This window comes from Haematobia irritans, unplaced genomic scaffold (genome assembly GCF_050003625.1).
Source record: "Haematobia irritans isolate KBUSLIRL unplaced genomic scaffold, ASM5000362v1 scaffold_6, whole genome shotgun sequence".
Taxonomy (NCBI): Eukaryota; Metazoa; Arthropoda; class Insecta; order Diptera; family Muscidae; genus Haematobia; species Haematobia irritans.
The window spans coordinates 1,031,869-1,045,793 of record NW_027445819.1 but is presented as its reverse complement, the minus strand read 5'-3'; the positions used below and the strand labels follow the sequence as shown (position 1 = coordinate 1,045,793).

General features: G+C 35.4%; 6 protein-coding genes across 6 annotated transcripts; all 6 read left to right on the top strand.

Moving 5' to 3' along the window:
- The first annotated feature begins 2,001 nt into the window (after window positions 1-2,001).
- Window positions 2,002-2,412, top strand: LOC142242705 (histone H3). Its single transcript, XM_075314267.1, has one exon. It carries the CDS (start codon window positions 2,002-2,004, stop codon window positions 2,410-2,412), a length of 411 nt encoding a protein of 136 aa, XP_075170382.1.
- Window positions 2,413-3,859: 1,447 nt separating this feature from the next.
- Window positions 3,860-4,568, top strand: LOC142242704 (histone H1-like). Its single transcript, XM_075314266.1, has one exon. The coding sequence runs from the start codon at window positions 3,903-3,905 to the stop codon at window positions 4,566-4,568; it is 666 nt and encodes a 221-aa protein (XP_075170381.1). The 5' UTR covers window positions 3,860-3,902.
- A 1,371-nt stretch (window positions 4,569-5,939) lies between these two features.
- On the top strand, window positions 5,940-6,344 carry LOC142242731 (histone H2A). Its single transcript, XM_075314291.1, has one exon. It carries the CDS (start codon window positions 5,970-5,972, stop codon window positions 6,342-6,344), a length of 375 nt encoding a protein of 124 aa, XP_075170406.1. The 5' UTR covers window positions 5,940-5,969.
- A 1,847-nt stretch (window positions 6,345-8,191) lies between these two features.
- LOC142242703 (histone H3) lies at window positions 8,192-8,602 on the top strand. Its single transcript, XM_075314265.1, has one exon. It carries the CDS (start codon window positions 8,192-8,194, stop codon window positions 8,600-8,602), a length of 411 nt encoding a protein of 136 aa, XP_075170380.1.
- A 1,441-nt stretch (window positions 8,603-10,043) lies between these two features.
- On the top strand, window positions 10,044-10,752 carry LOC142242702 (histone H1-like). The gene has a single exon (XM_075314263.1). The coding sequence runs from the start codon at window positions 10,087-10,089 to the stop codon at window positions 10,750-10,752; it is 666 nt and encodes a 221-aa protein (XP_075170378.1). The 5' UTR covers window positions 10,044-10,086.
- A 1,371-nt stretch (window positions 10,753-12,123) lies between these two features.
- On the top strand, window positions 12,124-12,528 carry LOC142242735 (histone H2A). Its single transcript, XM_075314294.1, has one exon. It carries the CDS (start codon window positions 12,154-12,156, stop codon window positions 12,526-12,528), a length of 375 nt encoding a protein of 124 aa, XP_075170409.1. The 5' UTR covers window positions 12,124-12,153.
- The last annotated feature ends 1,397 nt before the right edge of the window (window positions 12,529-13,925 follow it).

Genomic DNA, 13,925 nt, shown 5'->3' with positions numbered 1-13,925 from the left:
GGCCGCAACATGCCCCCCCGGACCTGGGCCCTACGAATCTTCTCCATCTCCTTTTTCTCTCTCATTCTCTCTAATAATTCAATCCTCTTCGGGCAGTCCCTAGCACTAGCCACATGCCCCTCAACCTTGCAATTCACACAAAAAGTAGGCCTGGCCACTTTCCGCACAACCTGTCCAGTAACCGGATCCACCGAAATATCCTCCTGGTCCCCACTATCAGGCTCCGGCAACTCACAATTTCCCGCACCATGAGGCCCACCGCACTTGACACACCTATACCTCATCGAACAGTTCACAGAGACATGCCCATATCGCTGACAGTTATAGCACTGTATAAGTCCCTCTCTCGAATTCTTCTCAATAGTCACTCTGCACCTATCTATGAATTCTATTTTGTGGAATCCCCTTATATCAGAGTCATTCGAAAGTCGAACGACCCATCTGTCACCCAACAACTTGGTGATACCCACAATCTCAATACTTAAACCAGTGGCAAGTAAAAATCCCCTCACTTCGTCCTCGTCATATGTACTAGACAGTCCATTAATCATTAAGCTATGAGGCCTCATCTCCCTTGGCGTGTATGTATAAGAGTCCCACCCTTTGTCTTTCAAAAACATAATAGCCTTAGCATGATCCTCTACTTTAGTCAATTTAAGATTCACTAAGTTTCTATTCATTATTTTTAAAGAAAATAATTTATGTCCTAAATGTTTCTCTAAACCTCTAGTAAGATCTCTAACATTTGATCCATATATTTTTATAATAGGTGGGCCGACCTTACCTTTTCTATTATTGTTGTCAATGTGGTTTCTTTTGTTGTTTTCATCTGCTGTCATTTGTCCCCGTTGCTGTTTCTCATTTCCCGCGGTTTTCGCTTGAGCCGTTTTTCCAATTACTTTTTCTTGATTTTCAGCTGGCTTCTCCCTTTCTTCTCCTCCATTCCCCTTACTAACATTTTTCGGAATAGCGCCCTTGCTTCTATCCAGTGTTGCCGGCTTTGCAACATATTCATTTGTCTCCATCGCAGTACTGAGAGATTCGGCTGTCTCAGTCGCCCAGTCATCAAATTGTTGCTGTTGTTGTTGTTGTTTTACAACAGGACCATTTTCAGTCAAAGGGGGCAATTGTAAATTAATGCTAAAATTGCCCTCAGTTAATTTACGAGTAAGCTCTTCATTTATTTTAACAAGTTCTTCAATTCTCAAAAGAGCTACTTGATAGTCTTTACGCATGGCATCGAGCTGTTTACTTAATGTTTCGATAGCCGCTGCTGCCTTCATCGATTCATAATCGTCTGCAGATGAATCAGACGATTTGCCTTTTCTTCTTTTATTTTTATTTTTAGAATTTCTTTTCTTGTGCTCAGAAACACTTTCAACAACATTACAGTCACTTTGGCACACACTAGAAGCACCACTCATTCGTCTTTCAGTATTTGGTTTATTAATTATTGAATCGCCTACTATGCGATTCTCAACTTTGGGTGTACCAAAAGCACCATCGCTTTGGTCCCCCATCTTTCCACTTCACTTGCTTAATCAAAAGTTCTTTTTTATCACTTGAAGGGTTGATTTATTGTCTTTGTGTCAAAATTAAACTTGGTTTATTGTCTCTTTGCACTAACACTGTGATTTAAAGTGAGCTGGCACCTTTACCACGACCAGTCATTTTTCACTTTTAAATTTCACTTCACGAATGATGCACAAGAACTAATACTGTTCCAGCCTCATTTCGCTTCTATTTATACAAAAATGCCCTGAAATGCTTACTAATATTAATGACACGATCTACCCTCGGGTTCGTTCGTGTATACTTCGTGTTTATACAGGCAGCTGTAAGATACAATATTTCAATCTTTCACTACACACACCCTTAACTAACAGTTTGCGCGCTCAATTTTTCTATAAATATGGCGTTCATGCTCGGCACACAAGTAATACCTTTTTGACAGTGTTTGTGTTCATATCGTGAAGTGAAAAAAAAAATATAAAGTGAAAAATGGCTCGTACCAAGCAAACTGCCCGTAAATCTACCGGTGGCAAAGCCCCTCGTAAGCAATTGGCTACTAAAGCTGCTCGTAAGAGTGCCCCAGCCACTGGCGGTGTCAAGAAACCCCATCGTTTCCGCCCTGGTACCGTTGCTTTGCGTGAAATCCGTCGTTACCAAAAGAGCACAGAATTGTTGATCCGCAAATTGCCTTTCCAACGTTTGGTTCGTGAAATTGCCCAAGATTTCAAAACTGACTTGCGTTTCCAGAGTTCTGCTGTCATGGCCTTGCAAGAAGCTAGCGAAGCCTACTTGGTTGGTCTATTCGAAGATACCAACTTGTGCGCTATCCATGCTAAGCGTGTCACCATCATGCCTAAGGATATCCAATTGGCCAGACGTATTCGTGGAGAACGTGCTTAAATTTTTGACATATTAAAAGCCAACTTTTTTTACAAAAACAATCGGTCCTTTTCAGGACCACAATATTTTTATAAAAAGAGAAAAAATTTTTTCAATACTTTACAGTTGACAAGAATTTATTCTTTATTATTTGATATCAATAAACTATATTGCATTTGTGTTTTTTTTTTGTATTAGGTTGGAATGTTGTTATATGATGTAGATTTTGCTTTCCAATGGTTTTACATTTTTTCGTACTCATTCACAATTTATTTTCTCTTAATTTATTTTTTCAAAAGAAGAAAAGATATTAGTAGGAGGATTTGTTTCTTATTTTCATCTAATGCTACATTCAATGCGGCAAACATTTTATGAAATATTTTCTAACCCTATATGGCAAACTTTTCGTAACAAATCGGAGATTATTTTTGAATTTTCTAGGGTGTTTATTGTTTATATATTTCCAAATGTCGTTAGACTTAAATTTATTCCATCTGTTGTTATAATTCTTTTAGTTCTTTTTTTTGCGAAATTTTATATCAGAAATAGCCAATTACTTTACTTCTTAAAATTTGGCTAGAGGTGGTATATCAGCTATGGCAAATTTTTATTCATAGTATTTCGATTTAAAATTTTGTTAAAATGGTATTATAATCCGACATGTATTTTTTCTACGATGTTTTAATATTTTTCATATATATATATTTAATTTCTTTTGCAAATATTTTAATTTTATGGTTTCAACTATATTCAACATTGTTAACATCGCTGTACATGATATACCACACCTTCACGATTATTTTAACTTTTCGTTACAATTTGACACTTTTTATTAATAATGTTATATTTTAGTATAAATGTGTGATTTCTATTATATTTTTGAATGAAAATTTCCTAAAACATTTTTACTTTTGAGCTTTGAAATTAATTTGCAGAAAAACTTTTATTCATGGAAAATATCCCAATATGATGAATTCCACTGTCATAGACGACATAATATAATTGAATATTTTACCATGAAAACTATGCAAATTGTATAATTTTTTCGTATTTCTTTAAAGAAAACATATCAAGATTCCCTATAAATTTTTTATTTTATAAAATTTTCAATAAAAATAGTAAAATTTATATAATTTAGTTGGAAATTTATGATGACACTTTTATAAACTTTCAACTCAAAAGATTATAATACTCTAGCCCTTCAATATTATTAATTGAAATCCTTTTTGTCATTTAGGTGGATATCTCTACTAGAGAAATGTGATAAATTCCAATTAAATATATTTACTATGTCATCATAAATTTAATTATTCTATCAAAACTTTTGTGAAAAAATTTATTCTCTTCCACACAAGAATTCACAAAATTTCGTAGCTGACTACTATGTACTTCTCATAATTCCGATGTACCCAAGAATAGCTACGTTGAACGGTAAAAATCATATATAATAAACGTACACGCGTGTTAGTGTATATTAGTGCTTGAAGTGAATCTAAGTGAAAAACATAAACATGTCTGACGCCGCCGTAGTTGAAGCCACCGCATCTCCAGTTGCCGCTGTTGAGAAAAAGGCACCTAAAAAAGCTGCTGCCAAGGCAAAGAAGCCCTCTGCTGCCCCATCTCATCCACCAACCCAACAAATGGTCGATGCTGCCATCAAAACATTGAAAGAACGTGGTGGTTCATCATTGCCTGCCATCAAGAAATATTTGGCCAGCACCTACAAAGTTGATGCCCAAAAATTGGCTCCCTTCATCAAGAAGTATTTGAAGGGCGCTGTTGCCAGTGGAAAATTGATCCAAACTAAAGGTAAGGGTGCATCTGGTTCATTCAAAATGTCTAAAGCAATGAGCGCCGAAAAGAAGAAGGCCCCAGCTGGTGATAAGAAAAAGAAGGCTGCCGCACCCAAAAAGGCCAGTGGAGAAAAGAAGGCTGCTGCAAAGAAACCTTCTGCCGCTAAGAAGACAGCAGAAAAGAAGAAGACCGAAAAGGCTAAGGCTAAAACTGCCAAAAAGACCGGTACAGTTAAAGCTAAACCAGCAAAAACCGCCGCCAAGGCCAAGGCCTCCGCCACAAAACCAAAAGCACCCAAGGCAAAAACAGTAGCAGCAGCCAAACCCAAAAAGGCCGCCGCTGCCAAGAAACCAGCTGCTAAAAAAGCCGCCGCCAAGAAGTAAATTTTCTATTTCATGGCAGAATGATTATTTTCGATATTCGAAAGCAGTTTATCTAACAGCCCTTTTCAGGGCTACAAAATATCTTTGAAAAAGAGAACAAATTTTATACAAACAATTTTGTTTTGTTACCTAATTTTTATTTAAATAAATATACATTGTACTTAATCTATTTTTCATGGTAAAATTGAAATTTATAATCACATGTTTTATGGGAATTTTTCCAAAACTGGATTAGCCAATTGGGATGTGGTAATAAACCACAGCAATTAGAATTCTAGAAAAAAAGGTTTCATATACCTACGCATAGAGTCATCATCAAAACTCTCTCTCTCACACACACACACACATCCTTTAACTACGCCATTTACAGTAATGCATACGATCAATGTAATAAAGTCTTTTACTCTGAGAAAAATATTATAGCGACGTTATTATAATGAAGAAAAATAAAAAGAAGAAATATTGAAGAAACAGTAATGAAATGCCAAATTAGAATTTTAATAGAAGTTAGACATAGTAATGAAATGCCATAATAGAATTTTAATAAAATGAAGATTACAACATTGAATTTTTCTTAGTTGAAAAATCAATTATTTGTTATTATTCGATGGAAGATGTATTTATTTTTTTTTTTTATTGAAATAAAATAAGGATATTTTGTTTTTAGTTGATCAACAAAGAAAATCTCTTTTTTAATGATTTTTGTGGCCCTGAAAAGGGCCTTTGATGGTGGAGGAAATAAATTTTCGACGAAATATGAAGCCATTTACTTGGAGCTGGTGTACTTAGTAACGGCTTTGGTACCTTCACTGACAGCGTGCTTAGCCAATTCACCGGGCAATAATAGACGAACGGCAGTTTGGATTTCCCGACTGGTGATGGTGGAACGCTTGTTGTAGTGAGCCAAACGAGAGGCTTCGGCGGCAATACGTTCGAAGATATCATTAACGAAACTGTTCATGATGCTCATTGCCTTTGAAGAGATACCAGTATCGGGATGTACTTGCTTCAACACTTTGTAAATGTAGATGGCATAACTCTCCTTACGCTTGGTGCGTCTCTTGGTCTTGTCACCCTTTGTGATGTTCTTTTGGGCTTTGCCGGCCTTCTTTGCTGCTTTACCACTGGCTTTTGGAGGCATTTTCACTATTTTTTTTTCACACAAACACTGTTTACACTGTTCAAAAGAGAATTTTGTGTGTTTGCAGCGATGAGCACACATTTGTACCATTTCGTGGACAAGATATTCAGGTAGCGGAAAACGAGCCACTTCGTGCAGCAAAACAACCCTCAAATGTATTAAATAGCTCGAACGAAAAGTATATAAAGAACTGACAACTAGTAAAACGCTATCATTAGTGTTTTGTGAAGTGAAGTGAAAAAGAAAAAAAAATTTGAAACATGTCTGGACGCGGTAAAGGTGGCAAAGTTAAGGGAAAGGCAAAGTCTCGTTCCAATCGTGCTGGGCTTCAATTCCCCGTCGGTCGTATCCATCGTCTTTTGCGCAAAGGCAACTATGCTGAGCGTGTTGGTGCTGGAGCTCCAGTTTACTTGGCTGCTGTGATGGAATACTTGGCCGCTGAAGTTCTTGAATTGGCTGGTAACGCTGCTCGTGACAACAAAAAGACAAGAATTATCCCTCGTCACTTGCAATTGGCTATCCGTAATGACGAAGAATTGAACAAATTGTTGTCCGGTGTCACCATTGCTCAAGGTGGTGTATTGCCAAACATCCAAGCTGTTCTCTTGCCCAAGAAGACCGAAAAGAAGGCTTAAATTATCTACAAGAAAATGTAAATACAGACCATCGTATCTCTATCAAACAACAATCCGTCCTTTTCAGGACGACAAAACATTTTTAAAAAGAGAAAAAATATTTTCAAACAATATAATTTCATACATACTTTCTTTCTGTAACAATAAAATTTACTATAAAAAAATTTATATGAAGATATTCATCTGTCATGGCATCGAAAAATTTCGCCACTTCATATTTTCATTTTGTTCCTATCTAATGCCATTTATTCCTAAAGGTGAGTACTATGTTCGAGTTTTTCACCAAAACACTAAATTAAAAGTGCAAAAATATATATGAAGACGATAACATTTTTATCAAGTCTCTTCAAATTATGGATGGAAAGGATCCAATGTATTGATTGCGAACCATTTAATATTTCAAAATTAATTGATTAAAAAAAGTAACCGTGAAAATAAGCTGGTTTTCAGCTTGAAAACTGAACATAGTACTCAGCTTAATATCGAAAAACAACAAATTCCCACCAATTTCATTAAGAGAGCATTCGTTTTCTGAGCCGAAGTGTTTTAATTTTCATCTGTATCAACCCTGATTATTTACTACATATGTATCTTTTGTATGCTTTGGCAAAGCCGAAGTCTAGTAGGATCGTAAGTGTTCGTAACTTCTAGCGGGAAGTTGCAAATAGTTGATGACAGAGAAAGCTGTTTGTATCAATACATACATAACTGATTTCTGCAAAAAGAGAGTAAGAACGTCACGCAAAAGAACAAATGACACTAGGATCGAGTACAGTGCAACATAGAATCATTTTCTTTGATTTCTGCAAAAAGAGAGTAAGAGAATCATAGAATCATTTTCTTTGGGGAATGGGACGAGAAATGACATATAGAGAATTGCATATATGTTTCGTATGTATTACATTCGTAGTGTTTTTCTTTTGTAGCGTATGTCATGTTTTTCAGAAAAATAGCATAGTAGTCGCCTTTGGTAAGTCCATACATAATTGTTTCATTGGGTTAGTAACAATGTTTTGCCGACGGCAAACCAAATGTTTGTAATTTTATTTAAACCAAGTAAATTTAAAATTTTATTATTAAAATAATTAAATAAATTTGTAACAAGATGATCTCTTTTGTAAATATATTTTGTGGTCCTGAAAAGGACCGATTGTTTTTGTATTAAAGTATTTAAATATTCTCCAAATAGCGTCAAGAAAATGTTTAACCGCCGAAACCGTACAAAGTGCGGCCTTGTCTCTTCAAAGCGTAGACGACATCCATAGCGGTGACGGTTTTACGCTTAGCATGTTCGGTGTAGGTGACAGCATCACGAATAACGTTTTCCAAAAACACCTTGAGGACACCACGGGTTTCTTCGTATATCAATCCAGAGATACGTTTTACACCGCCACGACGAGCCAAACGTCTGATTGCAGGCTTGGTAATACCTTGGATGTTATCACGCAACACTTTACGATGACGTTTAGCGCCACCTTTTCCCAAGCCTTTGCCACCTTTACCACGACCAGTCATTTTTCACTTTTTTTTTAAATTCACTTCACAAACGTTGCACAAGAACTAATACTGTTCCAACATCATTTCGCTTCTATTTATACAAAAATGCCCTGAAATGCTTACTAATATTAATGACACGATCTACCCTCGGATTCGTTCGTGTATACTTCGTGTTTATACAGGCAGCTGTAAGATACAATATTTCAATCTTTCCCTACACACACCCTTAACTAACAGTTTGCGCGCTCAATTTTTCTATAAATATGCGCGTTCATGCTCGGCACACAATTAATACTATCTTGAAAGTGTTTGTGTTCATATCGTGAAGTGAAAAAAATATAAAGTGAAAAATGGCTCGTACCAAGCAAACTGCCCGTAAATCTACCGGTGGCAAAGCCCCTCGTAAGCAATTGGCTACTAAAGCTGCTCGTAAGAGTGCCCCAGCCACCGGCGGTGTCAAGAAACCCCATCGTTTCCGCCCTGGTACCGTTGCTTTGCGTGAAATCCGTCGTTACCAAAAGAGCACAGAATTGTTGATCCGCAAATTGCCTTTCCAACGTTTGGTTCGTGAAATTGCCCAAGATTTCAAAACTGACTTGCGTTTCCAGAGTTCTGCTGTCATGGCCTTGCAAGAAGCCAGCGAAGCCTACTTGGTTGGTCTATTCGAAGATACCAACTTGTGTGCCATCCATGCTAAGCGTGTCACCATCATGCCTAAGGATATCCAATTGGCCAGACGTATTCGTGGAGAACGTGCTTAAATTTTTGACATATTAAAAGCCAACTTTTTTTACAAAAACAATCGGTCCTTTTCAGGACCACAATATTTTTATAAAAAGAGAAAAATTTTTTTCAATACTTTACAGTTGACAAGAATTTATTCTTAATTATTTGATATCAATAAAATATATTGCATTTGTGTTTTTTTTTGTATTAGGTTGGATATGAAGGGAATGTTGATATATGATGTAGATTTTGCTTTCCAATGGTTTTACATTTTTTCGTACTCATTCACAATTTATTTTCTATTAATTTATTTTTTAAAAGAAGAAAAGATATAAGTAGGAGGATTTGTTTCTTATTTTCATCTAATGCTACATTCAATGCGGCAAACATTTTATGAAATATTTTCTAACACTATATGGCAAACTTTTCGTAACAAATCGAAGATTATTTTTGAATTTTCTAGGGTGTTTATAGTTTATATATTTCCTAAAGTCGTTAGACTTAAATTTATTCCATCTGTTTTTATAATTCTTTTAGTTTTTCTGCGAAATTTTATATCAAAAATAGCCAATTTCTTAAAATTTGGCTAGAGGTGGTATATCAGCTATGGCAAATTTTTATTCATATTATTTCGATTTAAAATTTTGTTAAAATGGTATTATAATCCGACATGTATTTTTTCTACGATGTTTTAATATTTTTTATATATATATTTAATTTCTTTTGCAAATATTTTAATTTTATGGTTTCAACTATATTCAACATTGTTAACATCGCTGTACATGATATACCACACCTTCACGATTATTTTAACTTTTCGTTACAATTTGACACTTTTTATTAATAATGTTATATTTTAGTATAAATGTGTGATTTCTATTATATTTTTGAATGAAAATTTCCTAAAACATTTTTACTTTTGAGCTTTGAAATTAATTTGCAGAAAAACTTTTATTCATGGAAAATATCCCAATATGATGAATTCCACTGTCATAGACGACATAATATAATTGAATATTTTACCATGAAAACTATGCAAATTGTATAATTTTTTCGTATTTCTTTAAAGAAAACATATCAAGATTCCCTATAAATTTTTTATTTTATAAAATTTTCAATAAAAATAGTAAAATTTATATAATTTAGTTGGAAATTTATGATGACACTTTTATAAACTTTCAACTCAAAAGATTATAATACTCTAGCCCTTCAATATTATTAATTGAAATCCTTTTTGTCATTTAGGTGGATATCTCTACTAGAGAAATGTGATAAATTCCAATTAAATATATTTACTATGTCATCATAAATTTAATTATTCTATCAAAACTTTTGTGAAAAAATTTATTCTCTTCCACACAAGAATTCACAAAATTTCGTAGCTGACTACTATGTACTTCTCATAATTCCGATGTACCCAAGAATAGCTACGTTGAACGGTAAAAATCATATATAATAAACGTACACGCGTGTTAGTGTATATTAGTGCTTGAAGTGAATCTAAGTGAAAAACATAAACATGTCTGACGCCGCCGTAGTTGAAGCCACCGCATCTCCAGTTGCCGCTGTTGAGAAAAAGGCACCTAAAAAAGCTGCTGCCAAGGCAAAGAAGCCCTCTGCTGCCCCATCTCATCCACCAACCCAACAAATGGTCGATGCTGCCATCAAAACATTGAAAGAACGTGGTGGTTCATCATTGCCTGCCATCAAGAAATATTTGGCCAGCACCTACAAAGTTGATGCCCAAAAATTGGCTCCCTTCATCAAGAAGTATTTGAAGGGCGCTGTTGCCAGTGGAAAATTGATCCAAACTAAAGGTAAGGGTGCATCTGGTTCATTCAAAATGTCTAAAGCAATGAGCGCCGAAAAGAAGAAGGCCCCAGCTGGTGATAAGAAAAAGAAGGCTGCCGCACCCAAAAAGGCCAGTGGAGAAAAGAAGGCTGCTGCAAAGAAACCTTCTGCCGCTAAGAAGACAGCAGAAAAGAAGAAGACCGAAAAGGCTAAGGCTAAAACTGCCAAAAAGACCGGTACAGTTAAAGCTAAACCAGCAAAAACCGCCGCCAAGGCCAAGGCCTCCGCCACAAAACCAAAAGCACCCAAGGCAAAAACAGTAGCAGCAGCCAAACCCAAAAAGGCCGCCGCTGCCAAGAAACCAGCTGCTAAAAAAGCCGCCGCCAAGAAGTAAATTTTCTATTTCATGGCAGAATGATTATTTTCGATATTCGAAAGCAGTTTATCTAACAGCCCTTTTCAGGGCTACAAAATATCTTTGAAAAAGAGAACAAATTTTATACAAACAATTTTGTTTTGTTACCTAATTTTTATTTAAATAAATATACATTGTACTTAATCTATTTTTCATGGTAAAATTGAAATTTATAATCACATGTTTTATGGGAATTTTTCCAAAACTGGATTAGCCAATTGGGATGTGGTAATAAACCACAGCAATTAGAATTCTAGAAAAAAAGGTTTCATATACCTACGCATAGAGTCATCATCAAAACTCTCTCTCTCACACACACACACACATCCTTTAACTACGCCATTTACAGTAATGCATACGATCAATGTAATAAAGTCTTTTACTCTGAGAAAAATATTATAGCGACGTTATTATAATGAAGAAAAATAAAAAGAAGAAATATTGAAGAAACAGTAATGAAATGCCAAATTAGAATTTTAATAGAAGTTAGACATAGTAATGAAATGCCATAATAGAATTTTAATAAAATGAAGATTACAACATTGAATTTTTCTTAGTTGAAAAATCAATTATTTGTTATTATTCGATGGAAGATGTATTTATTTTTTTTTTTTATTGAAATAAAATAAGGATATTTTGTTTTTAGTTGATCAACAAAGAAAATCTCTTTTTTAATGATTTTTGTGGCCCTGAAAAGGGCCTTTGATGGTGGAGGAAATAAATTTTCGACGAAATATGAAGCCATTTACTTGGAGCTGGTGTACTTAGTAACGGCTTTGGTACCTTCACTGACAGCGTGCTTAGCCAATTCACCGGGCAATAATAGACGAACGGCAGTTTGGATTTCCCGACTGGTGATGGTGGAACGCTTGTTGTAGTGAGCCAAACGAGAGGCTTCGGCGGCAATACGTTCGAAGATATCATTAACGAAACTGTTCATGATGCTCATTGCCTTTGAAGAGATACCAGTATCGGGATGTACTTGCTTCAACACTTTGTAAATGTAGATGGCATAACTCTCCTTACGCTTGGTGCGTCTCTTGGTCTTGTCACCCTTTGTGATGTTCTTTTGGGCTTTGCCGGCCTTCTTTGCTGCTTTACCACTGGCTTTTGGAGGCATTTTCACTATTTTTTTTTCACACAAACACTGTTTACACTGTTCAAAAGAGAATTTTGTGTGTTTGCAGCGATGAGCACACATTTGTACCATTTCGTGGACAAGATATTCAGGTAGCGGAAAACGAGCCACTTCGTGCAGCAAAACAACCCTCAAATGTATTAAATAGCTCGAACGAAAAGTATATAAAGAACTGACAACTAGTAAAACGCTATCATTAGTGTTTTGTGAAGTGAAGTGAAAAAGAAAAAAAAATTTGAAACATGTCTGGACGCGGTAAAGGTGGCAAAGTTAAGGGAAAGGCAAAGTCTCGTTCCAATCGTGCTGGGCTTCAATTCCCCGTCGGTCGTATCCATCGTCTTTTGCGCAAAGGCAACTATGCTGAGCGTGTTGGTGCTGGAGCTCCAGTTTACTTGGCTGCTGTGATGGAATACTTGGCCGCTGAAGTTCTTGAATTGGCTGGTAACGCTGCTCGTGACAACAAAAAGACAAGAATTATCCCTCGTCACTTGCAATTGGCTATCCGTAATGACGAAGAATTGAACAAATTGTTGTCCGGTGTCACCATTGCTCAAGGTGGTGTATTGCCAAACATCCAAGCTGTTCTCTTGCCCAAGAAGACCGAAAAGAAGGCTTAAATTATCTACAAGAAAATGTAAATACAGACCATCGTATCTCTATCAAACAACAATCCGTCCTTTTCAGGACGACAAAACATTTTTAAAAAGAGAAAAAATATTTTCAAACAATATAATTTCATACATACTTTCTTTCTGTAACAATAAAATTTACTATAAAAAAATTTATATGAAGATATTCATCTGTCATGGCATCGAAAAATTTCGCCACTTCATATTTTCATTTTGTTCCTATCTAATGCCATTTATTCCTAAAGGTGAGTACTATGTTCGAGTTTTTCACCAAAACACTAAATTAAAAGTGCAAAAATATATATGAAGACGATAACATTTTTATCAAGTCTCTTCAAATTATGGATGGAAAGGATCCAATGTATTGATTGCGAACCATTTAATATTTCAAAATTAATTGATTAAAAAAAGTAACCGTGAAAATAAGCTGGTTTTCAGCTTGAAAACTGAACATAGTACTCAGCTTAATATCGAAAAACAACAAATTCCCACCAATTTCATTAAGAGAGCATTCGTTTTCTGAGCCGAAGTGTTTTAATTTTCATCTGTATCAACCCTGATTATTTACTACATATGTATCTTTTGTATGCTTTGGCAAAGCCGAAGTCTAGTAGGATCGTAAGTGTTCGTAACTTCTAGCGGGAAGTTGCAAATAGTTGATGACAGAGAAAGCTGTTTGTATCAATACATACATAACTGATTTCTGCAAAAAGAGAGTAAGAACGTCACGCAAAAGAACAAATGACACTAGGATCGAGTACAGTGCAACATAGAATCATTTTCTTTGATTTCTGCAAAAAGAGAGTAAGAGAATCATAGAATCATTTTCTTTGGGGAATGGGACGAGAAATGACATATAGAGAATTGCATATATGTTTCGTATGTATTACATTCGTAGTGTTTTTCTTTTGTAGCGTATGTCATGTTTTTCAGAAAAATAGCATAGTAGTCGCCTTTGGTAAGTCCATACATAATTGTTTCATTGGGTTAGTAACAATGTTTTGCCGACGGCAAACCAAATGTTTGTAATTTTATTTAAACCAAGTAAATTTAAAATTTTATTATTAAAATAATTAAATAAATTTGTAACAAGATGATCTCTTTTGTAAATATATTTTGTGGTCCTGAAAAGGACCGATTGTTTTTGTATTAAAGTATTTAAATATTCTCCAAATAGCGTCAAGAAAATGTTTAACCGCCGAAACCGTACAAAGTGCGGCCTTGTCTCTTCAAAGCGTAGACGACATCCATAGCGGTGACGGTTTTACGCTTAGCATGTTCGGTGTAGGTGACAGCATCACGAATAACGTTTTCCAAAAACACCTTGAGGACACCACGGGTTTCTTCGTATATCAATCCAGAGATACGTTTTACACCGCCACGAC

What these genes read in the sequence shown, in the direction of transcription:
- LOC142242705 (XM_075314267.1), top strand. Translation starts at nt 2,002, where the DNA reads ATGGCTCGTACCAAGCAAACTGCCCGTAAATCTACCGGTGGCAAAGCC.
- LOC142242704 (XM_075314266.1), top strand. Translation starts at nt 3,903, where the DNA reads ATGTCTGACGCCGCCGTAGTTGAAGCCACCGCATCTCCAGTTGCCGCT.
- LOC142242731 (XM_075314291.1), top strand. Translation starts at nt 5,970, where the DNA reads ATGTCTGGACGCGGTAAAGGTGGCAAAGTTAAGGGAAAGGCAAAGTCT.
- LOC142242703 (XM_075314265.1), top strand. Translation starts at nt 8,192, where the DNA reads ATGGCTCGTACCAAGCAAACTGCCCGTAAATCTACCGGTGGCAAAGCC.
- LOC142242702 (XM_075314263.1), top strand. Translation starts at nt 10,087, where the DNA reads ATGTCTGACGCCGCCGTAGTTGAAGCCACCGCATCTCCAGTTGCCGCT.
- LOC142242735 (XM_075314294.1), top strand. Translation starts at nt 12,154, where the DNA reads ATGTCTGGACGCGGTAAAGGTGGCAAAGTTAAGGGAAAGGCAAAGTCT.